Source organism: Podospora pseudoanserina, chromosome 2 (genome assembly GCF_035222485.1).
Source record: "Podospora pseudoanserina strain CBS 124.78 chromosome 2, whole genome shotgun sequence".
Taxonomy (NCBI): domain Eukaryota; kingdom Fungi; phylum Ascomycota; class Sordariomycetes; order Sordariales; family Podosporaceae; genus Podospora; species Podospora pseudoanserina.
Genome location: NC_085921.1, coordinates 3,817,078 through 3,836,161, shown reverse-complemented (window position 1 = coordinate 3,836,161; position 19,084 = coordinate 3,817,078). Strand labels below are relative to the sequence as shown.

General features: G+C 51.4%; 7 protein-coding genes across 7 annotated transcripts; 3 read left to right on the top strand and 4 right to left on the bottom strand.

Moving 5' to 3' along the window:
• The first annotated feature begins 54 nt into the window (after positions 1-54).
• QC764_210290 (uncharacterized protein) lies at positions 55-871 on the top strand. The gene is made up of 2 exons (XM_062944738.1): positions 55-551; positions 611-871. The coding sequence occupies exons 1-2, from the start codon at positions 77-79 to the stop codon at positions 784-786; spliced, it is 651 nt and encodes a 216-aa protein (XP_062803594.1). The 5' UTR covers positions 55-76; the 3' UTR covers positions 787-871.
• A 965-nt stretch (positions 872-1,836) lies between these two features.
• On the bottom strand, positions 1,837-2,916 carry QC764_210280 (uncharacterized protein; the record flags this gene model as incomplete). The annotated part of the gene is made up of 1 exon (XM_062944737.1): positions 1,837-2,916. The coding sequence occupies one exon, from the start codon at positions 2,914-2,916 to the stop codon at positions 1,837-1,839; it is 1,080 nt and encodes a 359-aa protein (XP_062803593.1).
• Positions 2,917-3,604: 688 nt separating this feature from the next.
• On the bottom strand, positions 3,605-6,715 carry QC764_210270 (uncharacterized protein; the record flags this gene model as incomplete). The annotated part of the gene is made up of 5 exons (XM_062944736.1): positions 6,152-6,715; positions 5,555-6,081; positions 5,397-5,500; positions 5,044-5,340; positions 3,605-4,991 (listed from the first exon to the last, which is right to left on the bottom strand). Exons 2-5 carry the CDS (start codon positions 5,858-5,860, stop codon positions 3,605-3,607), a joined length of 2,094 nt encoding a protein of 697 aa, XP_062803592.1. The 5' UTR covers positions 5,861-6,081; positions 6,152-6,715.
• A 3,214-nt stretch (positions 6,716-9,929) lies between these two features.
• GNA2 (G-Protein alpha subunit) lies at positions 9,930-13,361 on the bottom strand. Its single transcript, XM_062944735.1, has 7 exons — positions 12,966-13,361; positions 11,912-12,876; positions 11,666-11,850; positions 11,452-11,609; positions 11,129-11,387; positions 10,719-11,059; positions 9,930-10,614 (listed from the first exon to the last, which is right to left on the bottom strand). Exons 2-7 carry the CDS (start codon positions 12,030-12,032, stop codon positions 10,599-10,601), a joined length of 1,080 nt encoding a protein of 359 aa, XP_062803591.1. The 5' UTR covers positions 12,033-12,876; positions 12,966-13,361; the 3' UTR covers positions 9,930-10,598.
• Positions 13,362-14,529: 1,168 nt separating this feature from the next.
• QC764_0041790 (uncharacterized protein) lies at positions 14,530-15,145 on the top strand (the record flags this gene model as incomplete). Its single annotated transcript, XM_062940292.1, has 2 exons — positions 14,530-14,684; positions 15,103-15,145. The coding sequence occupies 2 exons, from the start codon at positions 14,530-14,532 to the stop codon at positions 15,143-15,145; spliced, it is 198 nt and encodes a 65-aa protein (XP_062803590.1).
• A 451-nt stretch (positions 15,146-15,596) lies between these two features.
• On the top strand, positions 15,597-17,594 carry SPE3 (putrescine aminopropyltransferase; the record flags this gene model as incomplete). Its single annotated transcript, XM_062944734.1, has 5 exons — positions 15,597-15,627; positions 16,103-16,138; positions 16,209-16,501; positions 16,560-16,800; positions 17,063-17,594. 5 exons carry the CDS (start codon positions 15,597-15,599, stop codon positions 17,338-17,340), a joined length of 879 nt encoding a protein of 292 aa, XP_062803589.1. The 3' UTR covers positions 17,341-17,594.
• A 72-nt stretch (positions 17,595-17,666) lies between these two features.
• On the bottom strand, positions 17,667-18,889 carry NIT3 (Omega-amidase nit3; the record flags this gene model as incomplete). The annotated part of the gene is made up of 1 exon (XM_062944733.1): positions 17,667-18,889. The coding sequence occupies exon 1, from the start codon at positions 18,744-18,746 to the stop codon at positions 17,667-17,669; it is 1,080 nt and encodes a 359-aa protein (XP_062803588.1). The 5' UTR covers positions 18,747-18,889.
• Positions 18,890-19,084: the final 195 nt, after the last annotated feature.

The following is a 19,084-nucleotide window of genomic DNA, read 5'->3' as shown; positions in this document are numbered from 1 at the left end:
ACATGAAGGCGTTGTTAATTGGTACCGATGTTCCCACGTCAAGTCTCTGTGCTCCTGAGTACAGAAGATCTTCTGAATGGTCAGCAGAGCAGTCGTTCCACACGACACCACATATTTATCATCCAGGTGCGCTCCATGGGTCGAGAGCCTGCTCACTGCTTCTTCTGCGTTCATCCACTTTCAAGGCAGCATCTGGAGCCTTGTCGGTGGCTGCAGACGTCACAGTTCCTTAGGCATTGATGACCACACCCACTTGCGAACAATGGCCCCAATACCAGACGCCATCAACACGGAGGCCAACACCACGAACCATCCTAGCTCCGCACCTGCAGGGCTGTCGACTTCAGATGTTGTCGGAATCGCGGTCGGTGTGCCTACGGCCGTGCTCGCACTAATGGGACTCGTTATTGCGACACTGGCCTGGAAATATCCAAAAGGATCTGCTGCCAAGATCCAAAACGCAATTCTGCGTCGGCCAAAGCAGATTGGCACCAGCTGGAACTCGAACGTGATGTACGGTGGAAAACAAAAGGCGAAAAACATGACATTCGGTTGGTTACACAGGAGTCACTTCAGCCTCACGCACGCTTGGTACTGACCAGCTGACCAGAAAGTATCGGAGATATGGAATCCCCCATTCAGACACGGATGAACATATCAAATGCAACAACAGATAATGCTGAGCATGTTGGCGATACTTTTAATTGCAATGTGTTGCATGAGGGAGCAAAGCAGGAGATTGACTCGATGACATTTGGAACTTGGAATGCAAATACAAAGGCATGAAAAAGGCAGAGCGCACTATTTTGGAAAGGGAACAGATCGGTTGTACTCATAAAAGTTTCTCATTTTTATATTGCATTGGTTCGGATTAGCATACATCAAATACTCATCTATTTCCTCTTTGTTTACATGGTGACAAACACCCCCTGAAGCCCCTGAGCTTCAAAAATCTTCCTAATTGTGGGCCCATACAACCCCCCCAGGATGACTACCCGATTTTGAACGATTGAACGCCCCAAGCCTTCTCAATGAATCCCTAAACTCCTGAAAAAATTTCAAGCATTGTGATATTGTATACGGATTTCTAGCTCACCACAACAGATCTCTATAGATCTACGAGACCTGTCCGTTGCCAGGCCCTAGACCCCTACAACCCCCAGACACAGCCCTGTCCATAAAGATCGGCAGCAGAAGGGGTCTCAAAACCAAAATATATGACACCTAATTTTTAAAAAATATTTACTCATATACCGAATCTCACATTCTCCCAAGTATCTATACAACCTAACACCACCACATCAACAGTGCCAAGACCTCACAATAACTTCAAGTGGAGTCGAAAATGGAGACAAAAACATACAACACCAGGGATTCCCCAGTGGTCACCCACCTGAGTACTAGTCTGGCCGTCAGCTGTTTGACTAGGGGAGAGCGGACGGGATCCCGTATTTTCAGCTGCGTATGGTCGTATGTGATGTTCAGGATCGAAAAACAGCAATATGGAGGTACCTGGACTGATTGCCACGACAGATCTATTCCAATATGCCAACCAGTACTACAGACGATACCCAATAGTAATTGGGAAACAGTTGTACCATGGTTCATGAAAACGGCTCTGGCCACCCTCCACTTCAGCAAGGAGCTGTACGAAGCGCCTCCCCAAGAAGAGATTCCCCGATGGCTGGGAGGGTGTCTAAAGGAAGAGTCTGTCGTGAAGCTGATCTTGATTTGGTACAAGACATGACACGGTTTCTGGTCAGAAACGCACTGCTTTTATTTTCCAGAACAGAGTCTTTTGTAGCATAGCGTCGTTTCCATCACTACTACGAGGCTCTACGAGCACGTAGAGTTACCACCCTGGGCCTCAATCAACTCCCCAAAGTAGTTCACCATCCCATCATACGCAGGGTGCTTGCTAAAGTCCTCAAACCACAACAAACTCGCCCCATTACCCGGAAACACATGCGGCACCCAGCTAAAAGGGTCATAAAAGTCCCAAATCGTGATACCCACACAAACATCCTTCGTCTTCACACACGCCCCCACAACCTTCTGGTAGCACTCACTCTGCCACTGCAGCTTCTGCTCATCAACCGGCACCTTGATTCTCACATCCAACTCGGTAAACGCGACCTCCTTCACCACCTCCTTATACATCCCAATAGTGTTGATCAAATCCGCCTCACTCGGGTGGTTGTCCGCATGCAAATGCGCCTGCATCCCCACGCCATCAACCTTGATCCCGGCATCCTTCAACATCTTGACCAGCCTCACCGCGCCCGCAGTCTTGACACTGGCCGGCCTCTCAATTCCGTAGTCATTGTAGTACAACTTCGCCTCTGGGTCGACCTTGGCAGCAGTCTCAAAGGTAAGCCGGATGTACTCCTCCCCGAGCACATTGTAAAACACGCTCTTCCTGTATGTCCCGTCTTCATCAAGAGCTTCATTCAACACATCCCAATGGGCACACCGGCCACGGTAATACCCAGCCACCTCGGTGATATGTCTGACAATTGCCTCCCTCAAACCCTCTTTGGTCCACTCGGTGGTCTCAACCCAAGGGGCAAGCTGGCTGTGCCAGACGAGGGCGTGGCAGCGGAGGATCTTGTTAGTCCTGTTGGCCAAATCGGCAACGTAGTCACCCTCAGTGAAGTTGAAAACGCCCGGCTCAGGCTCGACAAACAGCCATTTCTGGCCGTTGGTGGGAGTCGTCTGGCCGAACTCCTTGGGGTCTTCGAGGATGGCGTCGTATTGGGAATAGGATTCGGGGTAGGGTTCGCGCTCGCGGAAGCCGGGGGTGTCAGTCGCAGCACCGAAGTACTGGAGACCGGCCTTGACGGCGAGCTCGTGGAGCTGGGCGGTTGCAAGGGGGACAGCTCCCGCCGCGGCGAGAAGGGATGTGGAGAGACGCATCTTGTGTGCGAGGGAAAGCCAAAACTGAGGTTGTCCCTGAGGCGAACAAACTCTAGAATCAGTGGACGAGGGGGGGGAAATATATGCACTTTATATCACCTCAATTACACCCCTGCAGCAAAGCAGCATCATCCTCCGCTTTTTCTTTTCCCCATTCACACCTTTACCAGCGCCACGGAAGCGGGACAAGAAGGTTAATGAAATCCATATTGCAGATTCCAAGGGCACTGCAATCTGCGCGAGACTCTTGTTCATGCAGAGGGCCATCACGGCGCACCACGCGTACTCCTCTTTTCCCCTCACGACGATCTCCAAAGTGGAAGCTCTTCAGCCGAACCGTGATTCATGATAGGAGCCAAGATGTGGCCCGCATTGAGCCTCAAGTGGCCGGGTGACGATCGACGGGGGTCGCATCGGGGAGGAGCTGCCGGGTAAATCGGTGCGGGCCGGATATATGCCATTTCCGGGGTGAAGATCCGCTTCAATGGCCATTGAGCTCCAACTCATCATCTAAGTGCGATCTTGGGGAAACTGACGTAGACATCGAGGGCCTTGTGTATCTTGTAGTCGTATTGAACCCTAACCCAACATCCTCCATAGCTCACATTCATAACTCATACACATGTCGTACATACCCCAATGGGAAATCCAAAGCGCCATCCCATCTTTCAATCTGTAAAAAACCGTCTTACACAGTGAACTTCCCAGACAAAGGCAAATTCCTACTACTGCCCCCAACCTCGATGTTATACTCCCCCTTCCCCAACCTCCACTTCTGCGCCCTCACATCCCAGACACTCAAATCCCTCCTCGTCAGCTCAAACACCACCTTCTTCGTCTCCCCCACCCCAACCAACACTTTCTCAAACCCCCTTAACTGCCTAATAGGTACCTTTTCCTCTCTCGTCCCCGGAATCCCCAAATACAACTGCGCAACCTCCTTCCCCTCCACCTCCCCCTTGTTCTCAACCTCAGCCTCCACTCTAACCAGTGCATCCCACAAGTCCTCCTGACCACCCTCTACAGTCTTCCCCTTGGGAAACTCCTCAAAGCTTCTGTTGCCATCCTTCTCAACAGCAAGATTGGAATACCCAAAGGTAGTGTAACTCAGGCCAAACCCAAACTCAAATCTAGGCTTGATCTTTTTTTCGTCAAAGTGCCTGTAATCGACAAACACACCCTCGGTAAAGTTGCTCTGAGGGAAATACTTAAAGATGCCCTCCGGCTTGTCAGGCCTGAGCATGACTCCATAGTCGTCTTCGTTGCGCGCAACAGTATAAGGCAGTTTACCTGAAGGGTTCTCCTTTCCATAGAGGATAGATGCCAACGCCTTCCCGGACGCTTGTCCTGGGAGATGGGCAAAGATCACTGCTGTGACGTTGGGGTGGCCGATAAATTCTTCAACGAGTCTTATACCAGCATTATGGAAAACCACAACAGTGTTGTTGCACTGGCTGGCGACGTGGAGGATCAGCTCGTCGGTGTAATCGTCTCGAAGGCCAGGTCTATCTGCGCCTTCTGCAGCCCAGACGTTACCGAATACCAGACACGCGCTGGAGACAGGATCCACTGCCGGCTTGCCGTTGTGGAAGTCCCAGAAGAGGGCTGTATCGTCCTCGTAGGCTTGCTGAAGGATGGCGTCATATGGTGAAATGGCAAGAGACTGAGATGTTGCCCCTGATCCACCACCGGAGTACAGTGTTCCGTTAAAAGCAATGCCTGTCGTTCCTGGTGTTGCGCCTGACCAGCCAAAGAAGCCTGCACCAAACTCCTGGTAGTCAAAGGATCCCGATCCCATCAGCCAGGGAGAGAGGCCATCTGTTGGGTTGTTTTCGTCGGGGTTCTTGGCGGAGTAGCCGTAAATAGACAGCAGTTTGGGGCTCTTGAGCGGCAAGGCATTGCGGATGTTTTTGACCAGGACATGACCTTCAACCGCACCATCAAATAGGGTGGATTTGAAGGAAGAGTTTCTTGCATCGATAATGCGATGTGGCTTGGTGAGGTCCTTGGGCATACCGACACCTGGCGTAGGAAAGTCATTGTCCTGGCCCATTTGATACCAAGAAGCGATTGTTCTGCTTGGGTCAACAACTTTTCACACACACGGAGAGAATGCACCCGACATACCTGAGGACCATATCATCTAGCCTGCTTTCGGGCACCGTTCCATTTTTGATGGCGTCTTTGAGATGTGAGCCCCAAAAGTCACCGCCATTTGGCATAGCCATATCCATGCCTGCTTCAGCTGTGGCAACCCCGGCGTGCTGAGCTCCCCAGTCGCTCACAACGCCACCCTGAAACCCAAGTTCAGTCTTGAGCAGTCCATTTTGCGTCTTGCTGTTTGCGCAGCCGTACGAGTTGTTGACCCTCTGGTAGGAGCACATGATGCTTCCCGTTCCGGCGCGTACGGCATCCTGGAAGGGCCTGCGGTTTCGTCGTCAACGCTTGCTCTTTAGCAGTGTTAGTTCCGCGTCACTTACCACAAGTAAATCTCGTGCATGGTTCTGTCATCTATATTTGACGAGACAGCCTCCACACCGTTGTTGGGGTTTCTATTGGTTTCTTGCTCATTGGCAATGAAATGCTGAATATATCGTCAGCCTCAGCGTCAACTTGAAGTTTCGAGATAATAACATACCTTTGTGCTGGCGACAACCCCAACTCCCTGAATCCCCTTGACAGTCTCACCAACCAATACGCCGGACAGATAAGGGTCACTGGCAAAGCCCTCCCAATTTCTTCCACCACTGACAACCCGTCCAGCTGGCCCAACTACAGGTCCCAGAAGAATATTGACGCCCTTCGTTCTGAACTCACCACCCATACCTTTGCCCCTTGCCAGAGTGAGTTCCTTGTTCCAGCTGGCCCCAACATGAATGCCACTCGGCCAGCTGCTAACAAAATCTGTTCCTCTGACACCCTGTCCAGCATCAGCCAGACACATACCCGGGAATTTTAGGCGTGAGATGGCAGGCAAGAAGCCAGGGCAAGAGGTCTCGGAGTTCGTTCCTGAAGTGAGGCTGATCTGAGCTTCCTGTCAGTTTCGTTCGTCACAATAAATCCAGACGTGGCGGTAGAATACCTTCTCATCAAGTGTCATTTTGCCCACAAACTCTTTGGCTCTATTGAAAGCCTCTTTCCACTCCCCAGAACCAGTCATTTCCGCTATCGATGCCATATCTGTCAGTTCTCACTCCATCATGTCACCGCCAAAAAGAAAAAGTCATCCACTTACGAGAGGGGTAGACCGGCTCTGAGCCCCCGTAGAAATACTCATCCTTCTGAATCATCCTCCCCCCATCCAACGCTTCCTCGGAGCCATTGTCATTGTGTTTTGGGAGAGCTGCCAACCCTGCCAGCCCGCCACCTATTATTACAAGTATGAGAACGATAATGAGAAGGCCCCTTTTCGTCTTGAAAAAGGCCAGTTTTGATTGTCAACTTTTCTTTTCTTGATATGATGGTGGTTGGTCTGAAGGTAGGAGGGCTGCAGAGTGTTGGCTGGTGCCGCCCGCTTTGTGAGATAGGAGAGATACGGAGGCCATCTTGGTTTGTGAGTTGTGATTAAATTGAAATGACTGTTGATATGAAGGGCTTGTGGTAAGTTGTGAGTTGTAATATTGGGCGTTTGTTTACATTCGAAAGTATCAAAAGTCCAACAGGGGAAGCTGTTAAAACAGCAGGCTTAGCAAATGGACCGGATGAGATCTGAGATGCATATGTGACACCTTTAATTGAGGGTTGACTACAGCCAAATGATGCTGTGGGTGGTTTTGTGATGTGAAGGCAGGTGCGAAGATCGACCCCTCCTTTGTGACTGCCACTGTTGTTTACACCTGCAGCCAACCGTTGCCAGCGGCAATCAACCTTAAATAGTGCCAAGACCTGGACTTCAAAGGTTGAATATTACCCCAGTGCGATTCATGTTACTACGCAGGAAGAAACTGGTTGCTTTTTACTGCCATCTTTTCCGAGTGTTGAATTTTAACAAAATGCTCATTTGCAAACATCAAATACCTTATTGCATGTTTGGGTTGTCGCTAGCTGGCAAGGCTTGAGGGTTAGGGTTAAGCATGCCTCACAAAGGCGCAGATTCGGTGGGATTTTTCATGAGATTCTTCAGTCGCAAAACAAATGCAACGATCCCCACTGACTACAAATGTTTTGGGAATAGGAAAATGCTTGGTTGTTCAGACCTGAGGCTTGTGTCTCGGAATGAAGCATCGCCTTGCGCTTTGAGCTCCTGTCAGTGCCCGCGGCGCGTCGGTTGTGCATCCGTAGCGGGCCATTAGTCGCGTGCTGGGAGCGGGCCGGCTCACAAGCTGGGCTGAGACCGCAAATCCGAAGAAATTCAGCAACAACCTCCCTCCGCTTGTCGTCGGTTTGCGCCGAAAGCTGTTGTCAACTCTCTGTCTACCTAAATCTACAGGCTTATAATCATTCTACAGCTTGCTAACCCGTGTTAGAACTGACTCTTCCATCTGAGTTCTACCTACACTGCCGCTTGATGCCACATCCGCTTACATAACATCCAATACCACTGAAACAATCCTCCTCTGTTTCTCCCGTCTTGCGATCGTTGCGGTACCTCTGCCGAGGTCGCTGGCGTCATTCCAACGATCCCACATCGCCCGGCTTAACCTGCCTCGGAGAATACCGAAACCCCTTGAATCTGTCTCCAGTCGCCGTCCTTGTCCGTTACGGAGTAGTATCACGCATTTCGGCAACCGGGATACACTGCCGACGACAGATGTCTTGAGGATGCTCGGCAGACGACAGGAGATTGGTCCTAGCAATCCCTTTTGATCCTGCCCAAACATCGAACGACCGAATATGCTCACCACCAAGGGAAATTTAGCATTGTTAAGTTCATGATATTAGACATGGGTGTCACTCACGGCATGGGAGCCACGTGCGGCTCACGTTCCTCCGTCCGATCACGATTGATGAAATGTCCGTGACACACTCTGGTTTGCCGTTACCGAAATCTCATCCCCTGCAGCGAACCGCAAGTCAATTCGGGATCGATGAACCAAGTTTCCTACGCAGACGGCATGGCATCCCCTCGATGAACAGAAATCTCATGAATCGGTGATCTTGACCGCCCAATCTTGCATGATAGAGGTAGGCGAGCCACCGCCACCACCATCGAGAAGAGATCTCTCCGAACAAATCTGCTTGTCTTACCCGGCGCGGTTCATTTTCTTTGAACCTCATACTGTGTGGTACAGATTACCACCGAACCGCGAGTAAGAAAAAGAAATATCCCACCGCCCAAGACATTCGTCCTGCAGTTTCGAGACATTGGTTCCAGCTTGACCTACATGAATGTCGTTGCATCGAACAAAACGGAGCCAGGTCCAACACCGTTTCCTTCAAACTTCTCGCTGGAAAAATATTTCTCTGTTTGACAAGTCAAATGCCTGATTTCTGCCTGTTTCCCTGTTGCTGTGTTGTCAATTTCAGGGGGGAAGAAGAAAGCAAGAAGCCAGCGAAGTAACGATGTTCCACTTCCTGTCTGCCCACTCCACCTGTCACCCCAACATCCAACGGTCAAGTTGGCATAAAGTGGATATATCCAGGTGGATATCTTCAAACAACTCACAACATCCAAATTCTGGCAAAACATCGCCGTTATCTCGTCAGAAATAGCGTCAAAAAACCGGGTGTTGAACTTGCGTCTCCCCGGTTGCGCCGAGTGCAGCCAACGTTGCAGCATTGACTTCTGGGCGTCTTATAGGCGCGGCACAAATGTTCGGTGAGTTTTCCCCTTCTTCCTCAACGCTTCGGCGATTGCTTCCAGGCCTGGGAATCCTTCTCTGCAACGGCAGCACCCGCGGACGGAGGCACCGGCTTTCCCGCTCCATAGCGCCCAACCTCCTCTCGGTAGTTGGGAGTGTCGATCTTTTGTTTTATCTTTTGTCGATCGTCTTGTTCCAAATTCATCCGTCAAGGTTCACATGTGAAAAGAAACAACAAAAAAAGCCATTCAAGATTCGACCAGATTGACCGGTATCTTGATTTCATCTGCAATACCCCTATTTCTCGCATAGGTATCTCCCCAACCATCCACGCCGCACCTTGGCTGTCCTCGTTTCTTTCTTTTTGAGCTGGTTTATTATCCAAGATGGCGTGTGTGGTGGTCTTGGTAGCATGAAGCACCACACCCTTAAAACACACCACCGAAGAGAAAGCTGGTTTCGGTTGAGAACAAGGGGGGTCCATCTGGAATGTAACCCCTTTCTCTTGTCAGAAAAAAAATGTCAAGACTGAGAAAAAAGGCTTGGAAATATCCCGTTTCCTCGCTCCAAAATCTTACCCCCCACAAGAAAGTGATACATGTATCTGTACGGCGTCAACTGCAGCCAGCAAAATGTGATTTCTCAAAGCGATTAAATAGTCTCACAAACTTCTCTCCATCTCTCTTTGAACTTATCTGGCCCACAGCTTATCATCCCAATCCTCCCGTTCCCCCACGGCCGCCCCGTTCCATGCACACCGTTCATGCAGTGTCACATCAACAAACCTTCTCTCCTCTCCCATCCCACCACTGGGGTCACATCCATTCCCCTGGCTCACAGCGGTAAATTCCCCACTTCTCATCAACGTCCGCCCGCCGCCCTTGCCGTCCAGCCGTTTTAATAACAGCCCCAACTCACACTTCAGTCACCCCGGGTATAAGAGACCTCCCCCTCCCCCTCAGCTTCCTCAGCTCGAACGACCACTTGTCTCATTTTCTCACACCTTCACATCTTCTTTCATCTCGTTCTTTCAAACATTCTCATCTCTTATTCTCACAATCATATCACCATCTTCATCACCACTATACAAAAACTAACACATTTCCCTCTCCTATCCAAACACCCAGCACCACAACCATCATCATCACCTCAAAGTCTCCCCCTATTCCAACATCTCTCTGCTCGCATGTAAGTCGAAAATTAGCGGAAACAAGGAACGCCATGGAAAGCCACAAAATACCCCATCATCACAGCCATCGTAGTCCTCTTGTTCCCCCAAAAAGGTATATAAAAAAGTATAAACAAACCAACACGCCCCTCCCCCCCCCAAAAAAATAGCATATACACCTTGAATCAAAAAGTCTGCCCAAAAGGACAAAGCAATGTCGTCATTCGAACCCGTTCGGACGGCAAGTAACAATTCGGTTCGTAGACGGACGGACGGACGGGCGCGAATCGTGTGTGTGTGCCGTGTCTGCCACGCGGAGGGTAAAATAAGAGCCGGGGTCTGTCGAGATCTGCATGAATATGCAGCAGCGGTTGCAGTCGGTCTCGGCTCAAATGTAGAGAAACGGTGAAGAAATGTGTCGCGGAAAACTCGCAAAGAAGAAACGGAGGCTATCATGTTCTCTTCTCTTCTTCCTTTTTCAGACCCTATCATAATCAAGTAAAAAAAAACTCTGGTTAGGTCACATTTGTATCCCCAATAAAACATAAAAAACGGGGAAAAGGGCATGAGAAAGAAAAAAAAGCAACAAAAAAACAAGCCGCCCAGAAACCCAGTATCATGATAAGTAATGACAAGGATGAATGACGAAAACAAACAAAAAAGGACGCGAAACAAAACAAGGGTAGTGTGGTGAATTACAACCATTTGTCTTTTTGCCTCTTCTCCCCGTTTTCCGGCCGTTTCTTCTTTGCAGACGGACACCGAGAAAACCTTTACAAGGGGCGCGCACTGTTCGTAAATAAAATGTGTGAGATATAGTCAAGAGGCGAAGTTGTGTGTGAAGAAAAAGTGTTGAAAACATCGAATATGCAAATAAGTGGTTCACCCCTTACAGTATAAGCTGCTTCAAGTTCCGTTGGATAATCATATCCTGCACGGAACCCATGGTGATCTTGAGCAAGTTGGTGTCGGTCGCGTTAGTGAAATGTCCGTAAATCTCCTTCTCTGGGTTCCGGTTCAGCGCCCGGAACTTGTCCATGAAGTACTTGCTGGCCAGGTTCGGGTCGTCTGGTGGGCCGTGGTAGTCGGTGAAGCCGTGATCTGTTATCGGACTCTTGGCCAGCTTCTCTTTGAAGAGATCCATCTTGTTCAGGAAGAGGATCAGCGCAGACTTGCTGAACCAGTGAGAGTTGGCGATGGACTCCCACAGCATCAGGGCTTCGTTCATTTGGTTCTAGTTCAATTGTTAGTTTCCGTTTTTTTCTGGTAACGGTACTCGAGGTATGCGTGGGGGTCAACATACACCGTCCTTGTCTTCCACCAGACATTGGTCGTAACCTGAAATGGCTACCAAAAATAGCAGGCAGTTGACGTTTTCGAAGCAGTGAATCCACTTCTTGCGTTCTGATCTTTGGCCGCCGACGTCGAACATGCGATATGTGAGTTGACCGAGGTCGAAGATCGTCTCAGTGATGCCCGTTGTCCTTAACCTTGAGCGCAACAAATCCTGATCAGTTGGTACGTAGTCTTTGGCCCAAACACGGTCCAAATCGCCGCAGAAGCTGCAAGCGGGTTGGTCAGCAAATTGCAAATATCACAACAAAGGCGACGGCGCAGGCTGCTTACTAGTCAAGGTTGTCATGCAAGGCATATTCGTTGCCCTTCGCGATGGCACTCTTCACGCCCTGGTCTTGCCATAAACTTTTGATGGGCTCCAAGTAGTCTTCTGGCAGTGGCTCATCCGCAACCACATCGTAGTCCACCATAATGTGCGCCATGTTTTTCTACGCATGTTGTGTTAGCGGGGGAGAGCCAAACACTCAAGTAGTTAGATACCAACCTCGTTATCTGGGTTCTCAAATGGGATGTTGAGCTCGTTCATGGCGTCGAAGATTAATCGAAAGGAATGGACGATATTCTGGAATACTACTGGCTTCCACTCCAGCTTTTCGCTTTTGCTGAACCCCTGCGCGTAGATCAACTTCATCTGTTTGAGCACCGTGGATTTGCCGGATTCGCCCGCTCCTGTTTGACACAGTTAGGATAGCTGCAGACAGCGCAATAGACCGGGCCGAAGCATCCGTACCTAACAACAGAAGCTTCACCTCCTTTGACATCTTCTTCTCATCGGCGCGAATAATCTTGTCCAACTCACGCGACCTGGCCGCGCCGGCCTCATCGCCTTTTTCACGAGCTCCAAAACACATTATATCAGTCGGGTGGCCGTTGTGATGGCGAATCGATGCGAAATATCAAAAAGGAAAAACCAAAAAAGATCGTTCGGCGTGTGACGATTGTCGAAGTTCGGAGTATTAGCTGTCGAGGAGGGCGTGCTGCGAGCGAATGACGGAGGGCGGCGCACGAAGGGGAGCTGAGGTCCACAGGACATGAAACGCCTGATGGCGCTGTAAGAAGGTCGTAATGACGTCGCAGCGAGCCCGTGGTCGAGATTCGATCTCAATGGCGCCTTATCCTCGCCTTACCATCGACCGGCCAGGCTTCCGATGGGCAATTGGCGCTTCTCGACAATGCTGTCTGCTGTTGTCTGGGGGTTGCTGGTGAAACTGGAGCTGGACTGACGAGGAGTGAGCCGGGATGTGACGGATGGGGAAAGCGGGCCACGGCGGGTTGACAGAAAGGGGGGATTATGACGGGAGAGTGAGGGACAATCCGAGCGGTCCGGCAGCAAGAACAAAAAGGATAGAAGAATGGAAGCTGAGAGGAATAATCGTAATACAGGAATTTTAGGTGAGAGGATCGATCAGGTGCACCGAGGGGATGGGCAGCAGAAGCAGCAAAAAGAGCAGCAGAACGGCCGGCGACCCTTGGCTCAGCGCCAGGTGCGACCTCCCCCCGTATTAATTCTTCTGCAGCGCTCATCTTTCCATGCATCGATGCACCCATGTCCATCCATGCAACCCCATTCTTCTTCTCGCCTCGAGGGGCCCTGCGTGGGCCGTGCTGAAGAGAGCGCGGTACACTAGCAAGGCACGCCGGACACACCTTGAAAAGTGGTAAGCACTTGTTCAGGGGTTCATGTCTTGCAACTGCCTGCATTTATCTCAGCATCTCGTGCTTCTTCTTTTTTGAGTAGAGGTACAGAGTATTCATTCCTCAATGTCTTTCATTGTTCCACCTACCGAGTACTGCACACTGGCCATGCGGTGGTCCTCGTGGTTCGGGTGGGCCGTGTGTTCTGGAATTCCTCTTCTTTTGCTGCGCAGTATCATCGCGGTGCATTTCGCAACTGTCCAATACCAGCAGATCCGATGGAGTGACCAAGCCCGTCAAGGTCGGGTCCGCAATCCGTAACGGTTGATCGCAACTAAAACCTCCAGTTTGTCATCAAAAAGGGCTCCATCAGTCGCCAGCTTTGGCGCCATCGCCACGGATTTCAGCTCGCTTCCTTGCCTCTTATCAAGGCCTGCTCTGTCAACACCGGCCGTAACAACCGGAAGCGGAGGCAGGCCCCGCTCCGGCGCAACAACTGGGCAGCATGCTCAACCCTTAAATTCTAGGTATCCATATGCCTTTACACTACAGCCAACTTTAACGGTACCGAACTGATGGTTTTTCACGCTGCCCTTCAAGAAGTCTTACTCAAAGACACCAGAACACGAAGACCGAGCGCTTGCGCCTATGCGCGTGTCCTGTATCTCGGTAATGCACTTTTTCCTACCAAGAACGGCGGAAACCCCTTTTATTGCGCCCCGGGCTGCAGCTGCCTCTCCGCGCTAGCTCCGAAGCTGGACAATGAGTTGAATTGAAGATGTGGGCGGGTCCTTTGACTTCACATGCACCAATGAAGGACCGCGGGCAGATGCAGGTCGACGGCTCGGGCTCACTTCGACTCCAGATTTACCACATTTTCCCCGAGCCACTCACCTTGTAAGAGGCCCCTGTGGCCTGCTAGCCTTTCAAACTGCCACAAAATGCCACGCGAACCGCCCCGAGCGTTTGGGCCTGATCTGTGCGCTTCAAGTGTCAGATGTTCGTCATTGTTTTTGGTCTTGGGGCTCACCAAGCTGTCGATAGGCTCACTGACTGGGAACTGCCAGATAGATGCCTACGGTACATTCTCTCCGGTGGCGGATGGACGTGACCATCTCCAGCGTGCGCAGCATCTTGTGGAGTTGACCTGTGTAGCTTCAAAACTTCGTTTCTTTTTCCGTCTTTCGCAATCATCCATGAGATGAGGGGCAAGCGAGAATGGACTTCACCAGGGCTTGGGTGGACACTTTTCACTAAAAGTTCCTACCTAGCCCTACTGGTTGACTGACAAGAAGGGCACAGATCAGCCCTCAGTGAGACGGGAATGGAGTTCGTCATGATGATTTCGTGTTCAATGACACACGCAAAGGAAGTTTTTGACGACATCCAAAGCCACGGTGTTCCTGGAAACATCTACAGCCCGCCGCACCAATCAGAGCCACATGGCAGCAACGCCAACATATAGCGATTAATATATACTGCAGCTACGCCCGATTCCGCAGTGTGGGCATGCGGCGTCACTTTTGTTTTTTGATAGTGCGTTTCGGGCGACTGCATGGCCGCAGACATTCTCACCGGTCTTTGGCTCACTGAACAGTTTGGGAGCAGCGGGAGGGTGGTCTCGGAGGGGTGCAGGGACCCGAGCCATCAAGCTGACCTCGGCGAATCTACAATCTATTTGTGGTGATCTGTATACAGCATAGCATCAAAGACATGTGGTGTCTGGCAATGAGGCCGAGTCACTGTTACACAGCCTGCTCGAGACAAAAGACACCAACTACCTCGGCCATAATTTACTCGATAGCTGGTCTGCTGGGTAGGAAGGGCCCCCAATCCGACATCATCATTATTATTCCAAACGTGAAGGAGTGAGCATCATACAAATCACGGCACGGCACATCCCCGGTGGTACGGCCCACGGGGCCCGCAAGCTCTGTGCCTCGGATTGTCACCATCCACTTACGGCAGCTCGTGCGCAGTTGAAGTGGTGAGTGATCGCGCCGTTCCGTGAGCTGCAAACATCATCTGCTGATCTTCAAGGCGATGGTGCCAATGATCGGGCGCTCAGACATTCCTCAGCCCTCATTAGCGTCCTGTCTTTTTGACCCCTCAGGCCCTCGCTGGGCAAAGGTCCGAGCTGTCGCCGGAGCGGGGCCGTCCAGTCCGGCAGGTAGAGGTCTCGTCTGAGCGGCTCAATCCCGGCCATCGCTTTCACTCTCCGGCTCAACGCCGTGCGTCGCACAGTTGTTGTCCAAGTACACCCAACTTAATTAAATAACAATGAAGATTCCAGGCAGACCACAACATCTCCTTCTCCGCTTTGCTCTAGTTCAGGGTGTCTGTCAATGGCAAGTTGATTTTGTTGCTAGTGACCCCTCCTCATTACCCCTCTGCCTCAAAAGCATTGCCTGTTTTTGATAGTGATAAGATAGTGCGACGACAGCCACGGATAGCTACGGATGAAAGGTTGGCAGACTTCAGACGTCAGAATGAGTATTTTCCAGGGTTATGTTTGAGTTTTTACTTCCAACCCTCAAGCTGGGCTCTCCACACCGCGAAGTTTGGACCCTGTAATTCGCTCATACCTCCCTGAAGAAAAATCTCTGCACCCGCTCGCTGCAATCGGTTTGCCGTATCGTTGTTGATAAACCCCACCTCCACCATAGCTTTTTGCCTGCCCCTCCTTCAAGTTGGCTTCACTTCGAGTTTGTGCAAGGCGTCTTCCATCCAGGCCACTTCATACCTTCCAGACCACTCGTAACCTCCACCAATCTCTCAAAATGGGTGACATCACACACTCTACCATCAAGGGTAAGTAGTTCTGATGTTCCCCTTCTGGCCCTCCCCTCACGCTTGTACTCTCCTTCATGGAGGGGCTGAACGACCACGACCCCGCCATCCACACCAATATTCACACCTCGAGACGGTGCCCACGCCTTCTCCATGTGGTGGGCAATCGGAATCATCGGGTATATCGGTCAGCCCTGCGATGTTCGGTGCCGCCAGCTGCCCCAATGCCGACCCGTCTCTCACCTCGTCATGGCGTTGATCACAAGAGTTTCAGAGTTTAATGGCTTCATTCCGTTACGGCATCACCAGACTCTGCCGCCGGCATAGAGTGCGCCTCACTCACGCAGCTCTGCCGTGTGGCATTATTGATCATGAAATGCACCATTTCACAAAACGGGCCGGTTCATAGAGTGAAATTGTGTTGGGTTACAACTACCGACATGATGTCTGTGCGAAAACTCATGAAACGAGACTGACATTTTGGCTTGCATAATAGATGGCTGGTTCCGCGAGATCTCCAACATGTGGCCTGGTAAGTAAACAAACTTCTGTACCCCCTTGAAGAAGAGATCATGTGTTTAATTTCGATGTTCTTTCCATAGGCCAGGCCATGACTCTCAAGGTCGAGAAGGTCCTCCACCACGAGAAGTCCAAGTACCAGGATGTCTTGATCTTCAAGTCTACTGACTACGGCAACGTCCTCGTCCTGGACAACGTCATTCAGGCCACCGAGCGTGATGAGTTTGCCTACCAGGAGATGATCACCAACCTTGCCATGATGTCCCACCCTGAGCCCAAGAAGGTCCTCGTCATTGGCGGTGGTGATGGCGGTGTCCTCCGTGAGGTCGTCAAGCACGACTGTGTTGAGGAGGCTATCCTCTGCGACATCGACGAGGTGAGTTCAGTTCCGGTGTCTTAACTTTTCAGAACCAATTTGCCAACACATCTCGCAGGCCGTCATCCGCCTCTCCAAGCAGTACCTCCCCCACATGTCCGCTGGCTTCAACCACCCCAAGGTCAAGGTCCACGTCGGCGACGGCTTCAAGTTCCTTGATGACTACAAGAACACCTTCGACGTCATCATCACCGACTCCTCCGACCCCGAGGGTCCCGCCGAGTCTCTCTTCCAGAAGCCCTACTTCAAGCTTCTCCACGACGCCCTCCGTGAGGGCGGTGTCATTACCACTCAAGGTTGTACGTCTCCTTTATCTGGGAAAGTTCGAGGCCTGGGGGGTATATTCTTTTTTGTTGTGTCGGACACCAACTTTGCCCGATAGCAACACTGATGTTGCCCAAGCCCCTCAGGAGCCTACCAAGTGGTAGCTTTGCGTTTCTCGACTTTCCGAATGCTGCGGGTTTCTTCTTTTTTTGGCTTTGACTCTTACAAGACAATCTCCTTGCTAGTCGAACCCGCGCATGTCAAGAACCATGTTGGCTGACTATTATTGTTTTGTAGCTGAGAACCAATGGCTCCACCTTCCCCTGATCACCAAGCTCAAGCAGGACTGCAAGGAGATCTTCCCCGTGGCCGAGTACGCCTACACCACCATCCCCACCTACCCCTCGGGCCAGATCGGCTTCATGGTCTGCACCAAGGACGCCAACCGCAACGTCAAGGTTCCCCTCCGCTCCTGGACCAAGGAGGAGGAGGAGAAGCACTGCCGCTACTACAACTCCGAGATCCACAAGGCCAGCTTCGTCCTTCCTACCTTTGCCGCCAAGGCTCTCCAATAGGCGATTTAAGAAGGGTGACTGTGGTTTAGAGACTAGAGGCTCCGGTATATTCCAAACATTTACTAGGAGATAGCACCGGGAAAAGGAGGGCAGCAAACGGTCAAGCCTTTGCTGCTGTAAATGGGTAGAGGGCCGTGGGTGCGGTAAAAGCCTCCTGAAAAGGGGTATCTGAAGCCAACCATAGAAGCTTCTCATAAAGGTCGATTGCATCAACAAGAAAGAATGGATCTTCCTCATACATTGTTTTGCAACTTGAAACTCTTGATTTTGGTGTCATCATGTCATTATATACCTACACCTCGTAGCTTCTCACGCATTCATGGTATCTATGGCTTCTCGTCATAGCTCACCTTCCCCTCACTAACATCAGGATAAACATCAAACCTTCTCTGATCCCTCAATGGAATCCCCTTTCTCGCCTTCTCAATGCTGTCCCCATCCAACACCGCACTAACAACCTGCTCCCCTTCACCAGCCTCCTCCAGCACTTTCGCCATCGGGTCCACGATCAAACTGTGCCCATAAGCATGGTACACCCCCTCGGTCATATCCCTCGCCGGACTGCACAGCGCCACATACAGCTGGTTATCCACCGCCCTCGCCTGTCCCAACAGCTTCCAATGCAGCGGCCCAGTAGTAAGGTTGAAAGCACCGGGATAGATCAACGCGAAGCATCCCTTTCTGGCCGCAATGGTCGCCAACTCGGGGAAGCGAATGTCATAGCAAATCGCCACGGCTATCTTGCCGTACTCGGGGAGGTCCACAATAGTAAGCTTATTCCCTGGCGACAGGATGTCCGACTCGGTGAACGTGATCCCGCCTGGGATGTCAATGTCGAAAAGGTGGACTTTTCTGTGCGTGGCGAGGAGTTTTCCCTCGGGGGAGAAGATGAGGGAGGTGTTGTAGTATTTCTTCTCGTTGTTGTTGCTGTCAACGACAAGCTCAGGGATGGAGCCGCCGATGAGGTAGACTTTGTTGTCGCGGGCGATGTTCTGGAGGGCGAGGAAGGATGGGTTGAGGTCGGGGAGGGGGTTGGAGGGGTCGGCGGGGAGGGGCTCAGCGTAGGAGGGAAAATGGTCGGTGCCGTAGGGGGAGTTGAAGCACTCGGGGAGGACGACGATTTTGGCCGAGGTGGATTTGACGGCCGAGGAGACGGCGGTGGCGGCGTGGGAGAGGTTGTCGGATTTGGTGGATGTGGAGGGGAGTTGGATGCAGGCTAGGGTTACGGGCTGGCGGAGGAGGGTAGTGCCGGGCGTCGTTTGCGCGGAGGGGGGGGGGGAAGAGGACATTTTGCGGAAGAACGAGGGGAGGGGCAGTTGTGCGCAAGAGATTGTTTGGGTTGGATGGCGGCTGAGAGACGTGAGGCGTCGCAATGTCCTCAATGTGGTTGTTGTTGAAGCTCTCATGGTGGGGTTGAAGGAGCGAGGTTGTGGTTGCGGAGATGCGGGGTTGACGTTGACGGCCCGGCCGGCAGTTTAAGCTGTGTTCTGGAAGCTTTATGGAAGGCACGCTTGACAGGGGTAGCTCTTTCTCTGGAAATCTTGCTGAGATGGGACCCGACGGCAGGATGTGACAACTTCCACTTTCCAAACATGATGGGTACCATCCCAATTCTGTCGAAGCCCTACTTTATATGAGTTGTCAGCTCCTTCTCTTCAATACACTTCACGCGTGATCAGCCCGGCGCGGCTTCACTTCGTCATGCCATACTTTCCACAGCGAAGGTCGGCATCCTCGCCGGGGC

What these genes read in the sequence shown, in the direction of transcription:
- QC764_210290 (XM_062944738.1), top strand. Translation starts at nt 77, where the DNA reads ATGGTCAGCAGAGCAGTCGTTCCACACGACACCACATATTTATCATCC. An exon ending in GGCGAAAAACATGACATTCG is followed by an intron (nt 552 to 610) that starts GTTGGTTACACA and finishes CCAGCTGACCAG; the next exon opens with AAAGTATCGGAGATATGGAA.
- GNA2 (XM_062944735.1), bottom strand. Translation starts at nt 12,032, where the DNA reads ATGTGTTTTGGAGCTCGTGAAAAAGGCGATGAGGCCGGCGCGGCCAGG. An exon ending in GGTGAAGCTTCTGTTGTTAG is followed by an intron (nt 11,851 to 11,911) that starts GTACGGATGCTT and finishes TGTGTCAAACAG; the next exon opens with GAGCGGGCGAATCCGGCAAA. An exon ending in TGGTGGAAGACAAGGACGGT is followed by an intron (nt 11,060 to 11,128) that starts GTATGTTGACCC and finishes CAATTGAACTAG; the next exon opens with AACCAAATGAACGAAGCCCT.